Source organism: Boleophthalmus pectinirostris, unplaced genomic scaffold, assembly GCF_026225935.1.
Source record: "Boleophthalmus pectinirostris isolate CB_2022bp ecotype Guang Dong unplaced genomic scaffold, ASM2622593v1 HiC_scaffold_19, whole genome shotgun sequence".
NCBI classification, from domain to species: domain Eukaryota; kingdom Metazoa; phylum Chordata; class Actinopteri; order Gobiiformes; family Gobiidae; genus Boleophthalmus; species Boleophthalmus pectinirostris.
Genome location: NW_026571140.1, coordinates 9,631,683 through 9,658,822, shown reverse-complemented (window position 1 = coordinate 9,658,822; position 27,140 = coordinate 9,631,683). Strand labels below are relative to the sequence as shown.

The 27,140-nt window shown below is 38.0% G+C and overlaps 2 protein-coding genes across 2 annotated transcripts; both read left to right on the top strand.

Annotated features, from left to right (window-relative positions):
- Window positions 1-306: 306 nt before the first annotated feature.
- Window positions 307-10,529, top strand: LOC129409249 (mucin-5AC-like). The gene is made up of 13 exons (XM_055154826.1): window positions 307-506; window positions 2,286-2,356; window positions 3,243-3,326; window positions 4,374-4,409; window positions 5,348-5,618; window positions 6,368-6,482; window positions 7,875-7,959; window positions 8,261-8,367; window positions 8,442-8,640; window positions 8,714-8,839; window positions 9,053-9,170; window positions 9,396-9,534; window positions 10,195-10,529. The coding sequence occupies exons 1-13, from the start codon at window positions 307-309 to the stop codon at window positions 10,414-10,416; spliced, it is 1,773 nt and encodes a 590-aa protein (XP_055010801.1). The 3' UTR covers window positions 10,417-10,529.
- Window positions 10,466-26,845, top strand: LOC110162571 (probable cyclin-dependent serine/threonine-protein kinase DDB_G0292550). The gene is made up of 24 exons (XM_055154825.1): window positions 10,466-10,476; window positions 10,524-10,783; window positions 10,946-11,083; window positions 11,258-11,422; window positions 11,500-11,594; window positions 12,493-12,619; window positions 13,585-13,837; window positions 14,585-14,631; window positions 14,732-14,844; window positions 15,074-15,225; window positions 18,079-18,217; window positions 19,463-19,567; window positions 19,786-19,962; window positions 20,710-20,949; window positions 21,339-21,495; window positions 21,569-21,697; window positions 22,470-22,617; window positions 23,139-23,182; window positions 23,260-23,442; window positions 23,533-24,379; window positions 24,427-24,989; window positions 25,365-25,959; window positions 26,018-26,469; window positions 26,550-26,845. Exons 1-24 carry the CDS (start codon window positions 10,466-10,468, stop codon window positions 26,843-26,845), a joined length of 5,436 nt encoding a protein of 1,811 aa, XP_055010800.1.
- The last annotated feature ends 295 nt before the right edge of the window (window positions 26,846-27,140 follow it).

The window sequence follows — 27,140 nt, the reverse complement described above, 5'->3', positions numbered from 1 at the left end:
AACTCATCACCAGGTGGTGATCGGTTGACAGCTCTGCCCTACTGAAGGTCAAATGACACAACGACAAAGTCGATCATCATCATAGTTTATCTGGGTGAACTCCAGCAACTGGCAGCTGAGTTGTGCCACCACTCACCGCTGGCAACACAAAATGGAGAGTCCAGCCCCTCTCAAGGAGTTAGGTTCCAGAGTCCATGCTGTGCGAGGAGGTGAGGCCAATTATATCTAGTCACTAGTGCTCAACCTCCCGCACAAGCTCAGGCTCCTTCGCCCCCAGCGAGGTGACATTCTCCAGAGGCAGTTTCCATGTTCAGAGATCCAAACATCAAAGCCCCTACCTCTGACTGCTGCCCAGATGTCTTTGCAACTGCCCCTTACGGGTCCTCCTACGGGTGGTTGGTCCATGGGACGACGGTCCCATGTCACTCTTTCAAGCTGTGCATGGCCGGAGAGGTCTGGCCACCAGACATTCGCCGTCAACTGCCCACCTCAGATCTGGCTCCAGGGTGGGGCCCGGTGACACCAATCCAGACGATGTAACTGGCCTCTGTGTAGTACTCATCATAAGGGGCTTCTGAACGTAGTCTGAATCGACCCCCAGGATCTGTTTACCTTTACTTATGTATTAGTACATGGCCAGAAACCACGAAACCCAGACAGTGACAGCGTGCCTAACTAGTCCACCTAAATCATGGAGCACAATAGCTTGGGGTTGGTTAGTTTTAAGTTTGATTGTGATGTTCATGTCAGTTATAAGTACTAGGCTTTGTCTCTCCACTCAACTGGGATCCATCAGTCTGTATTAGAATCGTGTGATCATGTGGTGGACAGGACTTTTCTATGTAAGTTTGCATGTTCTAGCTGTGTGCATGTGTGTGTGTGTGTGTCTGTGTGTTGGGGGAAAGCCGGGGGGTGGGGGGTTACATAATGTATTAAACTGAAATTGCAATTGTTTGAGTTACATAATTTCCTCTACAGATAACAAAATATTATGTCTAATCATATGAAAAAACTTTGATCCAAATCTTACAATCTTACAATTAAAATATAAATTGAAAATCTAATCACAACATACAGTTTTTCCTAAATAGTTCAGCCAAACTTTGAAGGAGACTATAGACTATAGACACAGTGTGGAATTTGATGTTACATAATTTCAGAATGAGAGCACAGGCCTATGTAACTCTGTGGAAGATTTGTTGTGTTTGAAAGAAATATTCAAACTTATGATGTAAATGTTGAACCTTATTATTATTTGGTAGAGACTGGCTACACAAATATGTAATCTTAAAGTTCTTTCAACTCTCAACACATGGACCTATTGCAAAGGACACATTTCTCTACTGCAAAAATAAATTAATATATCATATATAATTATTACAATATTTGAAATGATACAGTTTTTAAACAAAGGCATTAAGCTGGACCTGTTCAATGTATTTACCAGCTGAGACATTATAGTGTTTGAGTTTGTGTGCCTATGTGAGTCGTGCAAATGGGAAAGATTAGTGAGAGATTTGGTGTCACTAGAAAAATCACAAAGGTTTTCTGCATCTGTTTGCTGAAAAGATAGTGGCAAACCTCTGGACAGAAGGCTCCCTAGCAAAATGTGGTGCCTGAGCAGTGGGCACAGCAGGGGGGGACACCAGCAGGGCTCATGGGTGAGAGTGAGGATCCCTCAGTAAGCAGGGCCCTCAGAGTACAGGGGCATTCAGAGCGCAGGGAGCTTCATGAGTGGATTGATGATTAATCAAAGACTCTTGCAGCATTCCCTCACGTCTGTGAGCTAAAAATAAATTTATATGAAATAGTAATACAAATGCAGCCTAGAACTTCTCTCTCTCCATTCAAACACAAGGATGAGGAAAAGGTGACTTCGGGGAGTTATTTTTTGTGCACACCTAAGGCTACAGGTTCAAAACCCAGGTTATTCTTACTGAATATTTCTTATATTTGTGCAGGGAGAGTTTATGCTGTGCTTTTGGGCAGACTTACACAGTCTCACAGAGACATGTACAGAGCAGGAGGATGTGGATCCTGCTCCAGCAGGTGTGGTGCTTAATGTGCTGCACTGCCACACACGCACACACGCACTTACATATATAAACATAGCCACACACACACACACACATACACACACACACTTACATATAGGCACACATGTACTTACTTGCACATGCACACACATACACACAGTTATTGAATCAGAATATCATGACATAATGATATCTTGATCCTTATGGCTTTTTGTGTGCTTATGTCCTTTTTTATTTTTGTATGTGTAGACTTGAGCCTCCTTCCCCTTGGGCTGCCTGTGAAACCCCTGCAGGAGCACTGAGTGGTCAGGAGAAGAGAGGTGAGGGGTTGAGGGGTGAGAGGTGGAGGGATGTTTTTGGTGTTTGCAGGATGTTCTATCCGTGGGCGAGCCCACAGTACAAATACTACATTGTACATAATTACACATAATTAATTATAAGAAAACAGTGTTGATATTGGCTAAGGCACTGCCGGAGATCACACAAACTGGAGCCTTGTCGTAGGACAGGCATTGTACAACTGTATGATTCCTGACACTTCCAGTAGTAAACTGTAGGCATGGTGACCTCTTGTTTCTCTTAGTTTAAGATGGTCGCCTTCATTCACTTGTCACCCTGGGAGGACCTGTCTCCTGTCACATGACACACTGCTTTTCACTGTATTCGCATCAGCTCATGAATACTGACTGTGGTGGTTGTACTGGGTGGGTTTCAAATTCTAGAATGTGATGATTCCTCCCAGATCCCAGACATGCCACTTTTCCTTATTGATTACATTGTACTTTTCCATGAAATATCCAAAAGGTAAATTCACAAATGCTGAAGCTGATCGTTTCTATTCGTGACTAGACCCAAGAACTCACAGTATTATAACACAAATCTGCTTTTTAACTTTATTCATTTTACCTGCCCCATCTGTATTAAAAAATGCCTTTAGAACATTAGAACCAAAGCAATGTAAAAGCCTTATACCTGTGAAGGGATAAGAAATGAAATGTTGAAATGGTGATAACAAAAGAACCCCAAATACATTTTTTAAAAATAGAAGTATTAGATATTAGTATTGTATGTGACAGAGCCATGCTATTGAGTGATGGGATTGTACAGTGCTGCTGTGAACCTTGGTGTGGCTGCTCACTGTCCATGACCCCTCCCCTTTATCTTATACTTATTTAAAGTACCTGTACTCACACTGTGTCTTTTCAGATCTGCTCTATCCAGGGCCCAACATGGGGACCATACTGTGGCTCCTCTCCTTGACCCTGCTCCCAGGGGCCCTCACTCAAATTGGTAACATTTTATCTTTTTATATAATAATGTAATATTGGAAAGTATTATTATAGAAGTGCTGATCATTTTACGTAAAGTCTTTATCATGTAAAAGATGTAAAAGCTCTAGATAAAATTGTTGTATATGTATAATGATAAGACATTTTTTTAAATGTAGCATGTTTTGATTAGTCGTGTCATGATTTTTATACATTTTTTAGGTTGGTTAATGTAATTTTTCTCACATGCACTTGTAAAGCTGTATAGGCACGTTGCAGTCATCTAATTATTGATTTTGAATCCTGTCCTCCATCTCGCTTCTGCATCTTCCTCTCACATCAACTATTTCATGTCCTTTTTCATGTCTCTCCATGTTTTTTTTTTTTTTTAATCTTAAATTTTTCTCTTGTTTTCTTTTTGGTTAGTTTATTCTCTCAATATAAGGTGTCATGTAGAAGCAACATAGTCTAATCTGCACATAAATATCTTTGTATTATTTACTTTATTTACTTGCATCCACAGATTTTTATGGGATAATGTGACTTCAAATGCCGTTTCTTTGAAATACACAAAGATCACACCTTAAAGTACTACCTACATACATCAGACTTTACTTAAGATTTTGATAGATACAGAAAAATTTGTTGATTTCAATTTCTAAACCAGATTATTTTTAACACCAATTTCCAATAATGTCTAATTTACTCAAATCCAAAATCTCCTCTTTAATTTTAATCTCACAGATAAAAAATTAAACAAAAATATTTAAACATGGCTCTATCAATTTTTCAGATTCAAATGTCCCAAATATGTGCAATTTGGTCATTTTTTTCAAATAAAACTCCTATTAAAAGTCCACATAAAACTACTTTTTTTCTTATAAATGTATAGTCTATAAGTAATCTTCAGAAGTAGAAGATTTAGCAGTGAATATTTTTTTATTTATTTATTTATTTTGTATCAAGACCGCACTGCAGAGTCTTAGTTTTAAAAAATAGACAATGAAATGTGTAAGGTTTTGTGCTGTGTTTGCTGGTGACTGACTGAAGCCTCTCTGGTTTTCCACAGTGACAATGGCGCCGACCACTCAGACTTTTAACACAGGTGAGCAAATTGAGTCAAATGGGTTTCAATTTTGATATCACAGACATAAACAAGACATAGGTTGCTTTAAAGCCATGTCAGTGCCATGTATCACAAGAGTTTTTCCTCCAAAGGCTGAACTCCAAACCACAATACTTTTACCACCAAGACCCTAGTCCATCATTCTATTCAAAAAATAAAAAAAAAAAAATTATATTAGTTTATTTATATTCTGGCCTATTGTAATTCTGACTGCCACAGAAGTCTTTCTACACCTAAGATCTATTGCCTGTGGTTTCTAGAGCAGATAAAAATAAAATGAGCATCTGAGAACTACCATTTCAGAAGGCCACAGAAAATATTCTAACCTTCCTTCAAGGCCTCTAGATTTAGGCCCCTGCACATAAAAGTGCAAAACAGCAAACACCTGATCTCATGTAATGTGTGGGAAAAAAAAAAAAAAACAAAAAAAAACAACAACAACCACTTTTTAGGTTTTAACCATGCTACAATCTCAAGCAATCTAAGGAAAGGCAGTTGTGTTTAGTGAAAAATTAATACATGTTTGACTCAGTTAACTTTAAGTGCCCAAGGTGAGGTCGAATTTGGCGAGAGCTCTGAGATTTTAAGAAGAATTTCTTTTGATTATATTTTATATTGAAAAGACAGGAGATGGGCCAAAGAAAGACAGTTTAATAAAATTCATATTTCTTTACAGAACAACATTTTTATGTGCACATTGTCATTAGATCTGGTCCTCAATCCAATAAAATTAATGCACATTCATTTTGGTGAGCTGAGAAAAAAAAAACCTATGGGCTGTAACTGTAGGCTATAACTGTTTTCTACGTAGACTGAAGCCTGTAACTTTTAAAACATTTTTGGCAATGTTAATGAGTCTGAAAATAGTTCCAAATGTTTTTAAATGAATAAAGGGTCATAACTTTTTGTGTGTCCAGCCAACTCGTCCCACCTGAACCAGGTGTGCACCACCTGGGGCAATTCGCATTGGAAGTCATTTGACGGACATTTTTACACCCTGCCCTCCCCCTGCACACATGTGATGACAAAGGTGTGTGGCACAGAAGCGGAAAGCTTCTTTGTGATCCATATTACCCGCTCAGTGGTCGGGCTGAAGCACAACATCAGCAAGATCCTAATGAAAGTGGAAGGCGCCGTCATAGAACTGGGTGACTCCCCCAGGGACACTGCCAAAATCAACGGCGAGACGTGAGTGCAGGCACTGGAATACAGTATATGTAAAAATATAACATAAACATAAAATAAGAAGTGCAATAAAAATCATAAAAATAATAACAATAATGAAAAAGCATTTCCATTGGTTGAATGGTCATCAGGACAGCATAGTGCAGCAATTTCATGTTATGCTATTACCATAGAATACAGCGATTACTCAGAACTATGCAATAATTAAAGAACCCATATTTTCTGATCTATGTGATTATGTTTCTTCATCAAAAATATACCCAGAGTTGTGTTTTGTTTTATTTATAAATGTTTAGCTGACAAACCCTGCATATGTTTATGCTGAGTAGTTTTAATTTTGGAGATGTAGACATCTTAATAATGCAGGATTACTCAAATATGTGTGAATGAAATAAACAAAACACAACTCGAGGTATGTTTTCGATAAGGTAACAACATTATACCATGGCTTAAAGCTAACAACAGTCAATTTTTGTGTAATATAGAGCTTTTAATGCGCCTTAGATCTGTACTTTCCCATTGTGAGTGAATGATATTACTAAGTACAGTTAGTTTAGTTTACGGTAAGTTTTAACTCATATAGTGACTGATTATAAATGGAGTGAAGTTTAGTTTAGTCTTTATTGGAAAGGACAATATACAGAGACATTAAGATCATAAAAATGTTGTGCAGCAGATTAGCTAAATATCTAGTTTCCGTCTCCAGTCCCTGAGTATACATGAGGTCATGTAGCCTTATGTTCTGTGCCCAGGGTGGACCTCCCTACAGTGATGTATGGGGTGAGTCTATCTGTCACCCCCTCCAGTGTGGTCATACAGGCCAATGTCGGCTTCAGAATCATCTGGAACAGGGACGACTCTGTGGATGTAAGACACACACACGCATGCACACACACACTCACTCATGTTTGGTATCTTTGGTTCTGGCTTATATTGAAAAAAAATGGGACTTTTCGGAAGGATTTTTTTCCCTCATACTGACCAGTCTTGTTTTATTTTCAAAAGCGCTTTCCATTTTGATTACATGAACATGGGCAACATTTACTGTAATTTAATGCAAAATATGTCTTCCTGAGCTCCAAACTACATACTTTTACTGAAAGAGAATTGGCTGCCTCCTTAAAAAGGAGGCAGGTCCCTACAATGTGAGTCCCCAATAGTCCCTGTCGGCTAGTCCCCATACATTGCCTTTTTTCCACATTTTTTATTAATATAGAAAAAGCTACTTGTGCATGATGTACTCTTTTAGATTGTGATCTTGTTTAAATATGGAACTTCTGCATAGTTTTTTTTTTATTCATATCTTTCTAAAAATGTATCACATGACCCGAATATTCAAAAAATGCCATTACATTTTTGAACATTTGGAATTTTATTGATATGTTATTGCTAATTGGAATACTTTAGGTTTCAATAACTCTGACATACCTGCTGGCCACACCCTTTCCCTCATCAATACTTGACAATGGACACTGGGTCTTGTGCATCAGAAGGCAGACATGACCTTTTCATGCTATTTGCCCTCCACAGAACTCCTCTTACAAACAAACACTACAGTCATCCTTTGGCAGCGTGCCTTAAGAGGATGTGAGCAGCTTTTGGTGACAATGCAATATTCATATAGAGTCTTGACTTTTGTTTATTTATGCTGATAGAGAAGATTTTCAACTTGTGCCAGATTTTGTTCATGTGGATAAGCCCGGGAATAACAGAGATATTAACCATAAATCAGGTCAACTAATTTGCAGTCTGACAATTGAACAGCTAATTTCACCATAGAATTCTACATCAGTTAGACTTGTCAACAAGTATGTGTAGATAAAAACATGCAATCATAAGGTATAACTAAAAAAAGAAATTGACCAGACTTCTAGATAGACCAAATAGTGAAAGAAAACATAATAAAATAATTTATTTAAGTTTTCTTAACATGAGCAATTACTTAGAAAATTGTAAGATTGTTTTGTCCCTCTGTGGAAGAGCTAATGTTGTGTCAGCAAGTCAAATTTAATTTACATAAATATGGGAAATCATTGTGATTCTTTTGATTGTTACCGTATAATACTATAACTGATATATATTATAGTATTATCTTTTGTTGTAAATCTATAAACAAATTTAAAATGTTTAAATGTTTTTTTTTTTTTTTTATGTTAAATTATTTACTATTTTGGATATAGATATACAAGTTCACTTTTATGTGTCAAAGTAACTCTAAACAAGCATGGCTGAAGTGACTCATGAGCTGATGTCTTTCAGATTGAGATGGACATTAAATATCAAGGCCAGCTGTGTGGGCTGTGTGGCAACTTCAATGGAATTTCCAATGACTTCAGGAAAAACGGTGAGAGCTGAAAAGTTTAAAATGGATACAATAGGAACCACGTTAGAGATGTTTTTTTAATAGTGTATGCTGATGCACACTGAAACCTACAAGCTTCAAACATACCTCATACATTGAGCATATTGTTGTTCTGATGTGAACCTTTGTACTGTGTTATAGATCTGAGACAAACAGCTAGTACAGCTCAGGGGACCACATCTAAAAGGATTAATTAGCTTACAGAAAAATAGTTCAGGGGTCAGTGTACAGTGGAGTGGAAAAGCAGAGACTGTGTTCTGAATACTGAATATTCTTTATGCAGAGCTGCAGCTATCACTGTTGGACTTCGCAGAGACCTACAAAGTGACTGGTCCCACAGAGTCATGTGACATCCACTTGCCGGAACCTGCCCAAGGCTGTGTGGAGAAGGTATGGGTGCAACCCTGTCTCTGATGTCCACAAGTGTGCAGCACACACTCATTTATTGTTGATTTTCTCTACAGCAATACTGTGAGGACATCTTTTCCAGCGCTCCATTCACAGACTGCTACGGGCGATTGGATGTGGATGCCTTTTCCTCTATGTGCATGTCAGATATGTGCAACAGCACCTTAGTTCTGTGCAAAACCATCTCTGAATTCTCCAGACAGTGTGTCCATGCTGGAGGTTTGCCACTGAAGTGGAGGAATGAGTCCTTCTGCAGTAAGAAGACACACATTACATAGTGCCACTGTACAATGGGAGGTGCAGAGACTGACATATGTTTGTGTCATAGATGTGACGTGTCCCTTTAACATGGAGTTCCAGGAGTGTAGCACGTCATGTCCAAACACCTGCTCCAACCGCGAGGCCAGTCAGACATGTGACACCCACTGTCTAGACCTGTGCAGCTGCCCCTCAGGTCAGAGCTGACCACCACACCTCACATGTTCTGTTCTGTCTCTGGAGAACACTGCACACTTACTGCTCTGAGTCCTACTTCCAAAACACTATCACACACATCCATACACTTTTAATACATACTAGTCCAAGTTCATTCAAAGCAGTTCAGTGTATATGAATTATAAAATGAAGTATTACATATATGTATGTGTAATGTGTGTGCCCCCTGCAGGCACCATCTTTGATGACATTGGTGAAAGTGGCTGTGTACCGGTGACATCGTGTCCCTGTTTGCACAACGGGAAGGTGTATCAAACGGGAGAATCCTACTCTTACCAATGCAGGAACTGGTGAGAGCATTGTCCCAAACTCTTTATCAAAAAGAACTAATAAGAGTGTTGTCAGCCAGCCATTAGGGTACAGAATAAGAAATGGGGGCTATTTATAAGAGTAAAAGAATGATTAAGAATGATTGCACCATAAACATTTTTGTGGTTCTTCATGGTGACATAATGACAGAACACCTGAATGTGCTTTTCTGTATGACCTCATAGTTTGATGTGATTTATGTGCAGTGTGTGTGGTGGGGGCCAGTGGACGTGTACAGCGACAGACTGTCCAGGCACCTGTTCTGTGGAGGGAGGGGCTCACATCACCACATATGACAGAAAGTCCTTCACCTTCCATGGAGAATGTTCCTACGTGCTTACCAAGGTACTCTTTAATCCCCAGGACAGCTGGAACCAGTTTATACAGCTATTACAATTATGTGCATGTGTTTTTACAGTAAATGTTAAATGGTCAAATTTTTTCAAGGCACTGAAAGCACTTTACATCAAGGAATCACTCTCCCATTCACACACATTCACACCCACTGTACACAGACTCTTGGGGTGAGGGGGGTTAAGTGTTTTACTTAATGACACTATGACAGCATTCATCTGTGGAAATCACACCACCAACCTGTGGGTCAGTGGACCTCATCTCTCAGCCAATGATGTTTATGCCAAGAGGGGATTCAAACTGCCAACATTCTGATCAGTGGACAAACACCCTACTAATCGAGCTACTGTCATCCCAGTAAATTCAGTGATTAGTTTTTTTTTTGCTTTTCACATTGAACTAGCACAAATCATGTGTGTATTCTGGTATCTGATGAGATGTGGCTTTGACAATACAATTAAAAAGACTCGTAAAAAGTCAAACTAGACAGGGAGGCTATTCAGTAAATGGAAGCACAGAAGTAAGTTACAAAGAGATCTATAGTCTATAGGTTGATCGGTGGGTCTAACTTATGGATGAACGGTAATATATAATAATATAATATACATCTGAACTGAATGTAAAGTGTTCTGGTTTGTGTGTTTGGTGCAGAGTGAGGGCTCAGAATTCACAGTGCTGGTAGACCTGGCGAAGTGTGACCTGTCAGAAACTGGGACCTGCGTCCGTGGAATCGTCCTGGCCCTGTACAGCAACAGCACGGTGAGTATACACACACAGAGTTGTAATATATTGGGACAAAGAGTAAATCCATTGTTTTGGTTGACAAAAAACAAAAACAAAAAAAACATCAACCACTGGTCAGAGTTGAACTGAATTAAGATTCAACTCTAATACAAATGTATTTATAGAGCACTTTTTATTCATGAAAAACTCGCCTTTATAAGGGATTTAAATCATGTCACCTTGAGCTCCTGAGGCAGGGCAAGGGGCCCATACAGAGAACACACTGTTCCCCCTGCTCGGAGTCTGGAGCTGAGAACAGTCAGTAGGGTTCTGCATGAAGACCTCAGGCAGCACACTGGCTCATTTGAAGACAGTATTTTTATTATTTACAAAAAAAAAAAAAAAAAAAAAAGTAATATTAATAAGCTCTTTCCTTTCACACTGCAGATTGTTGTAGTCAAAGCATCTGGGCAGGTGTTTGTGAATTATATTGAGTCCCAGCAGCCCCTCTTCACAGGTGAGTCTGACAGTTACATCACAGTAATGCACCTGACAGCACAGTGAAGCACCTGAGGGCATATTCATGCACCTGACAGCATATTTACGCACCTGACAGCTCAGCAATGCACCTGACACAGCTATCAGCCCAGTCATCTAACCTCTGCTCTGATCTCCACAGCCGACTTCTCCCTGTACAAGATGTCCAACATGTACATGATTCTCGAGATCAGAATGGGCCTGCAGCTGGTCATACAGCTGCAGCCGGTATTGCAGGTCTTTGCCATAGCAGATGCCAAGCTGAAAGAAAAGATGTTAGGTAAGACTAACTTTTTCAAATTTTAATTTAATTTAATTTTATCATGATTAAGTAAGACAAGTATTGCTATAATGACTGGTGTATTCAAAGACAAGAACAACAATAACAACAGTTTTATACCTTTTTATATGTTACACCTCTCGCTCAATCCTTGCTACTGCTACCTTTCAAAAGGTTTATGTGGGAACTTTAATGACAAGGAGCTGGATGACTATAAGGTGATGAGTGGATTGGTGGAATCCACAAGCACAGCGTTTGCCAATGCGTGGAAAACCCAAGCCAACTGTCCGGATATCAGCACACAGATGCAGAACCCATGTTCCCAGACCATCACAAAAGGTAAGCTACCAGCCAGCCACCCAGACTCCCCCCACAGTGAACTCACCTCAGCCTGAACACTCTCATCTGCTCCCCAGAGAGCTATGGTGACTACTGGTGCTCCAAGCTGACCGAAGCAAATGGAGTTTTTGCCAAATGTCATTCTGCTGTTTCACCTGAACCCTACATGCAGGTGAGCATGAAAATCACATATGCAGTAGAAACCAGGTTCAATCCTGCTCAGCTTCTGAGGTTAGATGAAATAAAGCATTTTAGGGAAAAATCAAACATTCCTCTTTGATAAAGAAAAATATATACATTTAGACTCTTTTACAATCTTCATGCAATGTATCTCCATGGAGACAAGCAAATGGCACCACTAGATCTGTGGAGAGGCCAAACCACTCACAAAAAAGCTTGATAGAGTTTTATGCTATATACAATATTGGAAAATTCAAGGCAATAACATAGAGATAAGTCAACAGAGGGCCAACCCCCAACAGAAATGTTACATAGTGCACCTTTTACTCCATAAAACAAATTTAAGATATATTGCTAATCTAGTTGCAATAGGAAAAAAAAAAAACAACAACAATTACAGCTAAAGATTTGTTCCAAAAATGTCTAGCACAGTAGAAGAGCTTTGATGCTCTCTTAAAAAAAACAACAACATATATATATATATATATATATATATATATATATATATATATATATATATATATATATATATATATATATATATTAGTGCTGTCATGCGATTAAAAAAATAGAGAGATTAATTAATTATGATCTGTAATTAATTAATCTAATTAATCTCATTTTAATCTCACCTAAAAATTGCTGAGAAAAGCCTTCAATTTGAGGTATTTTCATTTAAATTCATTATTACATTATTGTGGCAGATCAAAAGACTGATATAGAACAAAAAAAGTGACTTTACAAAGTCATTTAGTCATATAGAGATAGAGATAGAGATAGAGATAGAGATGGAGGCTTCATTGCTCCCAGAGGAAAAGTTGAGCTGCAGAAACATAGTCTACACAGTTGTTGTGTGTGGCCAGTGTTGTTGATGGAGACTCATTGTGCAGCGCTGTAAACACATGGTGTGTGAAGGAGAGAAGAGCGAGGACTCCATGTGTGCGTCCGTGTCATCCTACATCCTGGCCTGCTCCCAGGCAGGAGTCCACATCAAGGAATGGAGGGACACCATTTGTGGTCAGACATTTTACCATTACCTTCTGATTGTTTTTGATAACTGGTAACTGTATATGTCATTATGTGAGGATTTACACTGCTTTCCTTTCATGAAAAAGCATCTGTGTTAGCTTCTATTTGTCATCTATGTATTAGGAATTAATACTAATGTATTTGATTTATATATGGCTTCTTCAGACTCTTAAGGATGTTTGAATTGCAGCATTCATTCACTCCACACATGGTGGGGGTAAGGTGGTAATATTGTAGCCACAGCTGTCCTGGGGAAGACTGGTGGAAGTGTACCACTGCCAATTGTTCATGCACTTACCACATTCATACTACGTAGGCAAGATGGCTGAAGTGTCTTGCCTAAGGACCCTCAAGTCACTGCTGCACCTGGTGTTCCTGCTATTCTCCCACTTCACAACTTATGCCCAACCTTGCTTTGCAGATCAGATAATTTGATTAAATCAGGAAATTTTAATAAAAATATAATAATCATAATAATCATAATAATCATGCTTACATAGCACCTTGTATTCCTAGTGTCTCCCATCCAAATACTAACCAGGCCTGACCAGGTGTTGCTTAGCTTCTGAAATCTGAAAAGATCGTGTTTTGACAAGGTGATTTGGCCTTGGAATTGACATAATATTGCAGATAACTAATAAAAACAGGGAGGAGAGGGACAAGAAACAAGCTCCTAACAAATTTCAAAAATAAATAAATAAGAATTAAAGTAAATAAATAAAATGTATAATTTAATTTCAAGATACTTTTCAATACTGTCTTTTAACTGTTAGTCACACATTCTATCCAGGGGAAACCATCTTGAATAATATACTAATACTTATTTAGTTTTTTCATTCCAAAACATGTTATTTCTTTCTCTATACATTGCTACATTCAGTTATACCTTATATCCAGAGTTTACTCTTTGTAGACAAAATGCGTAAACCTCTCATGTCCTCTGCCATCACCAGCTAAATTCACAGAGTGCCCAATGGGAACTTCATACAGCTACAACATGACGAGCTGCCATCGTTCCTGCCGCTCCCTGAGCCAGTTCGACTACACCTGCCAGAGGAACCTCCCGGTGCTGGATGGCTGTGGCTGTATGGAGGGCACCTACATGAACCCACAGGGCCAGTGTGTGCAAAGCTCCGAATGCCCCTGCTATGATAAAGACGATATCATCTCGCCCGGACAGAGCATCAACAAGGACGGCAACACCTGGTAAGTATATACAAGAGTGTTAGTATGTAACACTATATCAGCCCTCTCTGTTGTCAGTGTACTGTGGACTGTGTTTTATAATCTATAATTATGAAAAAAAATGTGTATGTGCTGTCACCAATGGCCATTACATTTCAAGAGGCCTATTGTCAAATGTATATATTTTTTTAAAATTATTAATAGAACCTAGTCTGCATTAGGGGTGTGCAAAAATATTGATATGTCATATCATTTAATGTGATGATACAGCACTGATATCAAGAGTATTTTTTGGTGTATTTTGTAAGTTATTTTATTACAGCGCCACAGTTTTGTTGCTTCATTTTCATTTTGCACAAGAAATGGTTTAACAAAGACTTTTAGTATCACAGCCATGATTTTGCCTTTATTTTTAATTGAAACATATCAAATCGATTTGAACTATATCGCATTGAACTGAAAGCTCACTGTATCGAGATATGTATCATATCGTGGCCTGTGTATCAAGGTATGTATCCTATCGGCAACTTCTTAATGATGCCCAGCCCTAGTCTCCACAGGGTGTCATTGTCATGTGTAAAAATACATGAAATTGCATAAATTAGATAAGGCATGATTTTAATGCAAAGCACTCTCAATGAATCTTCTGAGCATTCACAGCATTCAAAAGTCTTCACCATTTGCCAATATGTTGGTGCATTAAACAAAAACAGAAAGTCCAGTGCCTTTTAAAATTAAGTCTATCTGATTGTATTTCTTGGTTTTCAGTGTCTGCAGAGATGGAGTTCTAAGCTGCATAGGAGGGAACGAGCAAGGTAGGGTGAATTACATTATATCTCTGTTCAACCCAGCACAAGTCTGTGCGTTGATTGGCAGAAATTTTGACCATTCCATTGACTATTTATGTCTTTAAAGATAATTCCTCCAAGTGCGCCTCTCCAATGGTGTACTTCGATTGCTCCACTGCTCCAGCCGGGTCCTCAGGTGTGGAGTGCCAGAAGAGTTGTGGCACGTTGGACATGGCTTGCGTAAGTGTCAGCAGATGTCACAGTATCACGAAACCAGAGTGAGCGATGTGTAGTCTGTAAACTCCTATCCTGTTGTATAAAACCTGCTAACCCTGTAGTTTAGGCCTTTACAGATATGCTCAGAAATGTGTGGGATTTTTGTTGTTCACTTCATATTTCAGAGTTCTCTCAAAATAACAAAACAAAATAAAAAAGGTTTATACTTTGCCAAAATCATCCCTTTTTACAGTTAAGCTCGGGCTGCACCTCTGGCTGCATGTGTCCGGAGGGCCTGGTGTCAGACGGGGCGGGGGACTGTATTGAGGAGAGCAAATGTCCCTGTCTGCACAACGGGAAGGTGTACCAGTCAGGAGAGACCCTCAAAGTGGATTGCAACACCTGGTGAGGTCCAGCTAAAAGGCTCACTTTTATGTCTCTATTGGCTCTACTTTTAAATTTGTATGATGGTTTGTAATAGTGATGGGCAGATTGATTCCAAAATACTGATATACTGATAATAACTGAGCTGAGGTACTGAAAAAGATCAATTCTCATGAGAAAATATATTACTTTATGGAGGTAGCATGTCACCGGCATGATTGTATGGAAAAAAAGGAAGAAAAGAAAAAAAAACATACTTCAGAACATGCTCCATGGAAATAGATACGTTTTATGCTCTACTATTGAAGAATATAGCCAAAGGAACAACATTTCATGGAAGTCAAATAAGAGTCAGGTTTATGGAAATGCAAGCCTGCTCACAGTAAGGACGCATGTTTTTCAGTGCAATGAAAAACACCAAAATGAAAAAAAAGCATGCTTTATTTTAGCCTATTTAAAAATTAGCTTTAAAATGTCTTACAATGTTCCCCTATTTTTATCAATTTTTCTATTTTGAATGCATTTTTTTGTATTTATCTGCACACATATTGAATTTATAGATGAGTTTAGACACGTGTGGGGCAAAGGTAATGAAAGCTTCTATACTCCATTAGAAGCTTTGTTTACTATAGGCTATAGTAAACAAATTGTGAAAAATTACCTTGATCAAAATGCCCTTCGTACATTAGTTCAAGGTTCAAGGTTCTTTGTCATTCAAGCAAGCAAGAGAAACACATGACAGAACGAAATGTGCTCCCCAAGACCCAGTGATCCAGATAGAGATAAAAAAACAAAAAACAATAATAAATAAGCAAAAAAAAAAAAATTTTTTTTTAAAAGTACATCAAAACAGCAACATTTAGCAGTTCCAATAGATGAGTACAAATAAAACGTGTGGCAAGATAGAGAGGCAGCCCAAGCAGGAAGTCAGTGTTCAAAAGTCTGACAGGAAAAAAGCTGGACTTCAGCCGAGATGTACGTAATTTTCTTATTTCACATACTGTGCTGAAGTGTGGGGGAACACTTACCAATGCACACTTATTCCACTGATTATATTACAGAAACAAGCTTTGCGAATTATCCATAAAGTTGTATTTTTAGAACACAGCCATAATCTTTTTATTCAATCCAAGCTCCTAAAGATTCCTGAGCTTGTAAAATATTATACACTAGTAATTTTATTCAAAGCATGCAACAATTTACTACCAAGTCATCTTCAAAGCTTGTTCAAGATGAGAGAGAGAGAACTCATAATTTTAGAGGGTATGGAAATTTCAAATTGCCAAATGTTCAAACTATCCATACAAGTTTCTTTGTGTCTATATGTGGTGTAAAACTCTGGAACTCTCAAGCAATGCCAAAATATCCATAAATTCAAGCTGTTCTATAAACATATGGTCTGGTCACAGTATATAGAGAGTGGGTCTTAATATGAGAATAATACTTCCTTCTGTAGTGCTGGTTTATGTTTGTTGTTTCCGCATCATTGCTGGTATATACATGACTTGTATCCAGTGTTGGGAAGGTTACTTTTAAAATGTATTCCCCTACAGATTACAGATTACATACCCCAAAAAAATATAGTTTGTAACAGAATCCATTAAGTTACTTTAGATGAGTAACGTAATCTGAATACTTTGGATTACTTAATATTGTCATGCTTTTTAAAACTACATGAATGTAGCAACCACATCCTGAAAATTCTTGTTTGTTCTCTTCAAATTGTCTGAGCCCAAGTCTCCATGAACAGGCATTTGTTTGCTGTAGAGAAGCAAAGACTAGGATATTTTAATGTAAGATTTTTGTCTGGTAAAAGACAATAAAAAGCCCAGTCTTTCCTTAACCGTATTGATAATATTATTGATAGAGAAATGCTTTCTATATGAGATCACTGCTGCTTTAATTTATGTCCATCCTACTGTTAGGTGTCATATTATTTATTAGAACAAGAAAAAAAATCACTTTCAGTGCAAACATAAAGGTGCCAGCCCAGTAAAAATCAGTAATATTTGATGTTTTGTACTCAAAATGATGCAGAATCAGATTATTAACAACGACGATTATTAACAACCTCGTCAATTGTGTGACGTTAAGAAGACGTTTACGTGGCTCTTATTGCGCGTGTTCTGTTTGGGTTTCCGGCAATGAGTGGAATTACTGAAATAAAAAATAAAAATAAAAAAAGGGATATAGCCCAAAATGTGAAAACAGGAAAATACCGCCATGGAATCCATTTATTTCAACAAAGTAACTATAATCCAATTACCACTCATGGAAACAGTAACTGTAACCGAATACAGTTACTCATAATTTGTATTCTGATTATGTAACGCCGGCACATCTAATCTGTTACTCCCCAACACTCCTTGTATCTGTTGTCTGTTACCATTGTCTGTATCCTCCTGTTCCACTGTTGGTATGATTATGTTATACTACCAAGCTATATCAGTTACTCACTATCCGTACTTGTAAATAGTTCACATAGTTTAATACAAAATGTCTGAAAAACCCAAAAGAAGGCTCATTGTGTTAGATTAGAAGAGTGGGGGTGGGATTAAATACATTTTCTTATTCCCACTCCTTTTTGGGTACATTTTTTGTGGTTATTTTCATTTCTATTATGATTTCACTTATGTTATATGTTCCATTGTATAAGAATGTAAATCTACTTGCTCATAAATACAATACAAAATACTCCAAACTTCTCTTTATAGCAGGGCAGTTTCTATCCATTTGAATACAAAAAGCATTGGTTGTAATTGTACTTTGCATCAGAACGAAACAAAAATCACTGCTATGGCTCATCACTATGAACTTTGTACCCATTTGTTGTGTTCTTAACTCTCTTGTTATGATGTTATTATTATTTCACAGTTACTGCTCAAACCGAAAGTTCTCCTGCACCTCAAACGTCTGCGATGCTGTCTGTAGCGTTTATGGAGACGGGCACTACACCACTTTTGATGACAAGAGATATGACTTCAATGGTCAATGCCAGTACACACTGCTGCAGGTGAAGCACACAACCTTCCCAGTGAAACGAGCAGATGTTTCCTCAGCATTACCTGTGGAGAAATCCTCATTCTGCATTGCATTCTGTATATCTTTGATCATTAATTTATATGCTTAGAGCGGGTATTACACTTACATTTATGTGTGTAACTTTTAGAATTAATGGTGCTTTTCAGAGTAGTTTTAGTAGACATTTTGTTCGAAGTAAGAGTACTCTTACTTAAGTAAAAGGGTTGGTTACTCGTCCCACTGTAAGTTTACAAATAACAAAAGCTCTATGTTGGCAATATTGAATAATTTAGGCATTTACTATTCTTGCTCCTTAACTTCATATTTGATTTTGTTTAGAAATAATACATTATTTTTATTTTTTATGTTTTTGTTTGTCCAATTGCATCCACTCATAAATCTGTATCAGTAAATCAGAATAGTAGTTTCTCTAAATCTTTTACTGTTACTTGAATAAATACTTGAGTTACTGCTTTTTACTTATTATTCAGTTTTATTTGGACCCCAGGAACCCCAGGAAGAATAGCCTGCGCTAATGGGGATCCTATCAATAAACAGTAAACAATAAACAATTAACTTCTACTTCAATAATATAATTTTAAGTAATCTTGAGTACAAAAAATAGTACAGATTTTAGCTATTTAATGAGAAACTATATTAGATGGGCTACCTACTAGACATAGCAATGCAACAAACTGATTTTCAAAACAAAAAATTGACAAAAAATTGTCAAGTGCAATTTAGTGTTTTCACATTACAAAATTTTTAAACTCGATTTTGACAAGGAATAGGCTTTATACTTGATACTGATTCCACAATGATACTACAATGATAACTAAAAACACTCTTTATTTAGACAAGAGAATGTGATTTTCAGCATTAAATCAAGGTACTTTCTTTTATATTACCATCTAATTTTTCATCTGTTTAATCCGTTTTTTTTTTTTTTTTGGTCCATGAGTGTACACTAGTCTTTATACTTGTCCTGATACATTCTAAAGTTATATTTTTTTAGTCTTGATACCTGCTCAAATGAGTATCTAGTTTCGATAACAGCACTATTATCGATTAGTATCTGATATTCGATTTGCAATATAGTAAGCGTTTATATTTTATAATGATTTCAGTCAGTCACAGCACTTTAGATTGAGATCAGTGCACTGTTACTCCCCCTATAAACGCATAAGAAACACCACTCAATAACCTACATAGTAACCCATGTACTTTTATGTGCTAGGACTACTGTGGTGGCTCCAACGGCACTTTCAGAATCATCTCTGAGAACATGCCATGTGGGACAACTGGCACCACCTGCTTCCGAGTCATCAAGATCTACCTGGGGGTAACTTCAACAATCTTAATGCCTTTTTACCAGTTTGTGTATTTTTATTCACTTTCATTCATTTTTATGTTTTTAACGGATCCTGTGCAGTGTCCTTGGGTATTTTGAAAGGCTTTCATAAATAAAATGTAACATAAAAATAGAGTTATTATCTGATTAAGAGTGCACATGTATCCGCTACCACTGTTTGTTGGAATCACTAACTAATGTGCCCACAGGAGGCAGAGTACCAGTTCCGTGAGGAGAAATTCCATGTGGTGAAGAGCAGTAGCAAGTTCGGCCCACCTCAAATGCAGAAGATGGGATTGTACCTGGTGGTGACCCTCAAGCTTGGCATGGTTGTCATGTGGGACATGGGGACCACCTTCTTCATTAAACTCCATCCAGTTTTTCAGGTCTGCAGACTTCTCCACTTTGACAGCAGTTCCTTAGGTGCATTTCCTGCTAAGTACAAGAAATGCACCCATACTAAATGTTAGATATGAACATCACACCAAACCAGTGTCACTCCAACTACACCAAGTTCTCCAGTCAACTAAGCGTGAACATGCACTGAGACCCCCATAATGTTTAAGTGCCATGTTTTCACACATGGAACAGGAACTCTCTATAATTCCTGTTTCTATTTAGTAAGAGGAGCCACCTGGGCCCCCCTGCTTACATTCACACAGCGACAATTGGGGCTAAACAGTAATAAAATTTAGATATGTTTTGTGTGATGTATTTAAATACCTAATTGAATATTGAATTGAATACCTAATTCCACCGTAAACGCTACAGTGAATAGCTTAAAATTGAATTAAATTAACAATAAAATTCCCCAGTTATTATCACAATTATTAAAAAATTGTCATTGTTATTCTATTTGCTGTTTGTTATTAATTGTTTTAAATAGTATTTTGGTAATTCTGTAAACTGATTAAAATATCTGCCAAGAATGTACCTGCAACAGGTTTATGCAGGGTGGAAACCCCTTTTAACGCAATTCCTAGTCACAAGTTTTTTGCACACACAATAACCATAGTTGACTTTTTTGGGCCTCTGTTGCTGTTTCTCAAAGACAAAGCATTAGATGTCCAGCTCAAAATGTAGTGGAGTAGAAAATGTAATCATTAATCTTAATTTTATTCTTATTATTTTAGGGCAGTGTGTGTGGTTTATGTGGGAATTATGATGGTAAGAGCGCAAACGATTACACCACACGCTCTCTAGAGCTTGTGAATGATGTACTGGAGTTTGGGAACAGCTGGAAGGTTTCGACAACCTGCCCCAATGCTCAGCTTGTCCAAGACCCCTGCCTCACTCACCCCTACCGCTTGGCCTGGGCACAGAAACAGTGCAGCATCATCAACAGCATCACGTTCCAGAGCTGCCACTCACAGGTGACTGACCACAGCACACATGCTTACAGAGTAGTTAGTGCAGATGAAGTGTAAACGTTATTCCCCGAGTTGAGATTTTTACCCCTATGTAGCTCTTTTTGGGCAAGTCCCTCATTCACACTCATGCATGTTCTGTCTAAGGACCTGCTACCACATAAGCTACAGTTGCTTTCGATGACAAGGTTCTATAATATTTTCTATAGAAGATAGCAATGGTTCAGTTGGTAAAGTAATGTACATTTAGGACCTAACTATATAGAATTTATACAGAAGGTGGCAATAGCTCAGGTGATAGACTGCTGTACTGTGCATTTACCAAATGCACTTTTATTTATATTTTGTCAGTCTATGAATAAACTGAATACATAACTGTATGTACTTTGTAAAAGGTGGACCCAGGCCCATACTTTGACTCATGTGTCAGAGACTCTTGTGCCTGCGACACTGGTGGAGATTGCGAATGTTTGTGCACTGCTGTGGCTGTTTATGCCAGAGTGTGTAACGAAGCTGGTGTGTGTGTCAGATGGAGAACGCCAAAGCTGTGTCGTGAGTTCAGCAGTAATAAAAATAATATCCAGAAGTGTCCACAAAGTCTAAAAGCATAACCATTCACTTGCAGCTGTTTTCTGTGATTACTACAATGCCCCTGAAGGCTGTGAGTGGCATTACAAACCCTGTGGAGCAGACTGCATGAAGACCTGTAGAAACCCATCAGGGAACTGCTCCAGTCTTATCACTGCAATCGAAGGTAAAGATTCAGTTATGACTGTGAAAAAAATCAAATTTAGATTGAAAGGCAAATTTTTTAGTAATGTTTCAGATCATATCTATTTAAAGTGTTACAGAAAATCTGTAGAGTAAAGAAGCAGGCAGGAAATCAACTTGGCAATTATCAGCCTGGAAGTTTACAGACTTTTTTTTTTATTAAGTCAGTTTAAGTTTAAGTTAAGTTTAAGGTATTAGCGATATTTGCATTTTGGATTTTAGGTTACAATCCTTAGAGTTTCTTATATTTTCAGATTTGCTACCCATATACTGTTGGTGAAAACTTTTTTTCACTATGAAACATATCGAAGTGGAGAGCCACTGAATATAGTGGTCAATAAAGTGGATCATTTAAATGAATACATTTTACATAGTTTTGGTAGAGTTACTTAAATTTGAGGTAAATACTTCTGTCTATGATTAATTGGGCTAGTTTAGCAGGAGGCTTGAGGACAGAATTTGGCCCCCGGGCCATAGTTTTGACAACCTTAAATAAAGTATGAATCTATGCTGGCTTTATTTTTATCTCTTACTACAGTTTTGGACATTCCACAGATGACTAATAATATTTTTCAGTTTTTGTGCAGAAGCAGACTTTAGTTTTTTCTCCAAACAGATTTATTTAAGCAAAAAAAAAAAAAAAAAAAAAAAAAAAAAAGGGGGAATACAGGGGATAGTATATAACATACAAAGGCTTAATATGTCTTCTTTAATCAGTTAACTGATACAGTGAAGATGTTACCTGTGTGTTGTAGGCTGTTATCCACAATGCCCACCAAGTGAACCATTCTTTGATGAAGACAGCATGAAATGCGTCACCAGGGAGAAATGTGGCTGTTTCGACGATAATGACAATCATTACACTGTTGGAGAATCTGTTCCTTCATCCAACTGTTACACTTGGTAATACTCTTTTATTAACATTACTGTTCAGGATCACAAAAATACTGATTTTAATATAATAATTATTTTAACTTCATAGCGATAAAATATTGTGTTTTTTTCAAGTACACTGACTTTTGAATGGACATAACTTCTTTTAAAATACAATATCTTTCATCCATAAGCTGCCGTTTGACTAGTGCACCCTACCCGCCACAGCATGGACTAGACATCTATTTTTAGTGCATGAGAAGCTTGCATACAGATGCATTATTGCCACAGTCAAATAGTTTTTATACTGGGACATTATAAGATTAGGTGAAATTTGTGGGCCCAGATTATTGTATGGATGCTTAGGCCCAATGGTGTGCATGCTTTTAATTTTCTGTTTTAGAATTTAGTCAAGTCACTATTCACGTGAAAAAGATGACCTAGTATAGAGATGTATAAGGTTTATACAGAATTTTGAGAAAACCTGTCTTTTTAGTAAAAAGTGAAATCCTACAGACATCTATTAACAGTTTTTGTTTCATCATTATAAGTACTTGCACAGATTCAGGAATCAAGTGCAGCTACAATTCAAGTTGTAAGTATAACTGTGATTACTGATGAGACACTTGATGAGACATTTTGTAATAAAAATTAAAAAAATGTTTTCAACAGCTTGCAAATGCTTCATAAGTGGGAAGATCTACAATTATGGAGAAATTGTATACAACACCACAGATGGACTTGGAAACTGCATCACAGCCGAATGTGGAGAGGATGGGACAATACAAAGAAAACTGTATCCTTGCACTACCACAACCACAGCTGTTCCTACAACATTTGTTTTTACGACAACAGGTATGGCAATAATTTAGAAAGCTGCAGCGAAAAATCTGACATGTCTAATCTTTGTCTCTTTATTTTATTTACAATGACTGACAATTAAAGTGCCAGCAACGACTGAGACAGCAACATCCACAACTACTGTGGTAGGAAACAAATACTACTGTTCCAGTGAACACGACAACTCAATCAACTACAGGAACAACAGCATCTACAACTACTGTTCCAGTGAACACTACAACTCAGTCAACTACAGCAACAACAACGTCTACAACTACTGTTCCAGTGAACACAACAACTCAATCAACTACAGGAACAACAGCATCTACAACTACTGTTCCAGTGAACACTACAACTCAGTCAACTACAGCAACAACAACATCCACAACCACTGTTCCAGTGAACACAACAACTCAATCAACTACAGGAACAACAGCATCTACAACTACTGCTTCAGTGAACACAACAACTCAATCAACTACAGGAACAACAACATCTACATCCACTGTTCCTGTGAAGACAACAACTCAGTCAACTACAGCAACAACAACATCTACAACCACTGTTCCAGTGAACACAACAACTCAATCAACTACAGCAACAACAACGTCTACAACTACTGTTCCAGTGAACACAACAACTCAATCAACTACAGCAACAACAACATCTACAACTACTGTTCCAGTGAACACAACAACTCAATCAACTACAGTAACAACAACGTCTACAACTACTGTTCCAGTGAACACAACAACTCAATCAACTACAGCAACAACAACGTCTACAACTACTGTTCCAGTGAACACAACAACTCAATCAACTACAGGAACAACAACGTCTACAACCACTGTTCCAGTGAACACAACAACTCAGTCAACTACAGCAACAACAACATCTACAACCACTGTTCCAGTGAACACAACAACTCAATCAACTACAGCCAAACAACAACGTCTACAACTACTGTTCCAGTGAACACAACAACTCAATCAACTACAGGAACAACAACATCTACAACTACTGTTCCAGTGAACACAACAACTCAATCAACTACAGGAACAACAACGTCTACAACTACTGTTCCAGTGAACACAACAACTCAATCAACTACAGCAACAACAACGTCTACAACTACTGTTCCAGTGAAACACTAACAACTCAGTCAACTACAGCAAACAACAACGTCTACAACCACTGTTCCAGTGAACACAACAACTCAATCAACTACAGCAACAACAACGTCTACAACTGCTGCGGTAAAAACAAATACTACTGTTCCAGTGAACACAACAACTCAATCAACTACAGTAACAACAACGTCTACAACTACTGTTCCAGTGAACACAACAACTCAATCAACTACAGCAACAACAACGTCTACAACTACTGTTCCAGTGAACACTACAACTCAGTCAACTACAGCAACAACAACGTCTACAACTACTGTTCCAGTGAACACTACAACTCAGTCAACTACAGCAACAACAACGTCTACAACCACTGTTCCAGTGAACACAACAACTCAATCAACTACAGCAACAACAACGTCTACAACTGCTGCGGTACAAACAAATACTACTGTTCCAGTGAACACAACAACTCAATCAACTACAGTAACAACAACGTCTACAACTACTGTTCCAGTGAACACAACAACTCAATCAACTACAACAAAAAAACAAAAACAACGTCTACAACTACTGTTCCAGTGAACACTACAACTCAGTCAACTACAGCAACAACAACGTCTACAAGCACTGTTCCAGTGAACACAACAACTCAATCAACTACAGCAACAACAACGTCTACAACTACTGTTCCAGTGAACACAACAACTCAATCAACTACAGTAACAACAACGTCTACAACTACTGTTCCAGTGAACACAACAACTCAATCAACTACAGCAACAACAACGTCTACAACTACTGTTCCAGTGAACACTAACAACTCAGTCAACTACAGTAACAACAACGTCTACAACTACTGTTCCAGTGAACACAACAACTCAGTCAACTACAGCAACAACAACGTCTACAACCACTGTTCCAGTGAACACAACAACTCAATCAACTACAGTAACAACGTCTACAACTACTGTTCCAGTGAACACAACAACTCAATCAACTACAGCAACAACAACGTCTACAACTACTGTTCCAGTGAACACTACAACTCAGTCAACTACAGCAACAACAACGTCTACAACCACTGTTCCAGTGAACACAACAACTCAATCAACTACAGCAACAACAACGTCTACAACTACTGTTCCAGTGAACACAACAACTCAAACAACTACAGGAACAACAGCATCTACAACTACTGTTCCAGTGAACACAACAACTCAATCAACTACAGGAACAACAACGTCTACAACTACTGTTCCAGTGAACACAACAACTCAATCAACTACAGGAACAACAACGTCTACAACTACTGTGGTACAAACAAATACTACTGTTCCAGTGAACACAACAACTCAGTCAACTACAGTAACAACAACGTCTACAAACAAATACTACTGTTCCAGTGAACACAACAACTCAATCAACTACAGTAACAACAACGTCTACAACTACTGTTCCAGTGAACACAACAACTCAATCAACTACAGGAACAACAACGTCTACAACTGCTGCGGTACAAACAAACACTACTGTTCCAGTGAACACAACAACTCAATCAACTACAGCAACAACATCTACAACTGCTGCGGTACAAACAAATACTACTGTTCCAGTGAACACAACAACTCAATCAACTACAGTAACAACAACGTCTACAACTACTGTTCCGGTGAACACAACAACTCAATCAACTACAGGAACAACAACGTCTACAACTACTGTTCCAGTGAACACTACAACTCAGTCAACTACAGCAACAACAACGTCTACAACCACTGTTCCAGTGAACACAACAACTCAATCAACTCACAACAACAACACAGGACAAACAACAACGTCTACAACTACTGTTCCAGTGAACACAACAACTCAATCAACTACAGGAACAACAACGTCTACAACTACTGTTCCAGTGAACACACAACAACTCAATCAACTACAGGAACAACAACGTCTACAACTACTACTGTTCCAGTGAACACAACAACTCAGTCATCAACTACAGTAACAACAACGTCTACAACTACTGTTCCAGTGAACACAACAACTCAATCAACTACAGCAACAACAACGTCTACAACTACTGTTCCAGTGAACACAACAACTCAATCAACTACAGGAACAACAACGTCTACAACCACTGTTCCAGTGAACACAACAACTCAATCAACTACAGCAACAACAACATCTACAACTGCTGCGGTACAAACAAATACTACTGTTCCAGTGAACACAACAACTCAATCAACTACAGTCAACAACAACGTCTACAACTACTGTTCCAGTGAACACTACAACTCAGTCAACTACAGAAACAACAACGTCTACAACCACTGTTCCAGTGAACACAACAACTCAATCAACTACAGCAACAACAACGTCTACAACCACTGTTCCAGTGAACACAACAACTCAATCAACTACAGGAACAACAACGTCTACAACTACTGTTCCAGTGAACACAACAACTCAATCAACTACAGGAACAACAACGTCTACAACTACTGTTCCAGTGAACACAACAACTCAATCAACTACAGGAACAACAACGTCTACAACTACTGTGGTACAAACAAATACTAC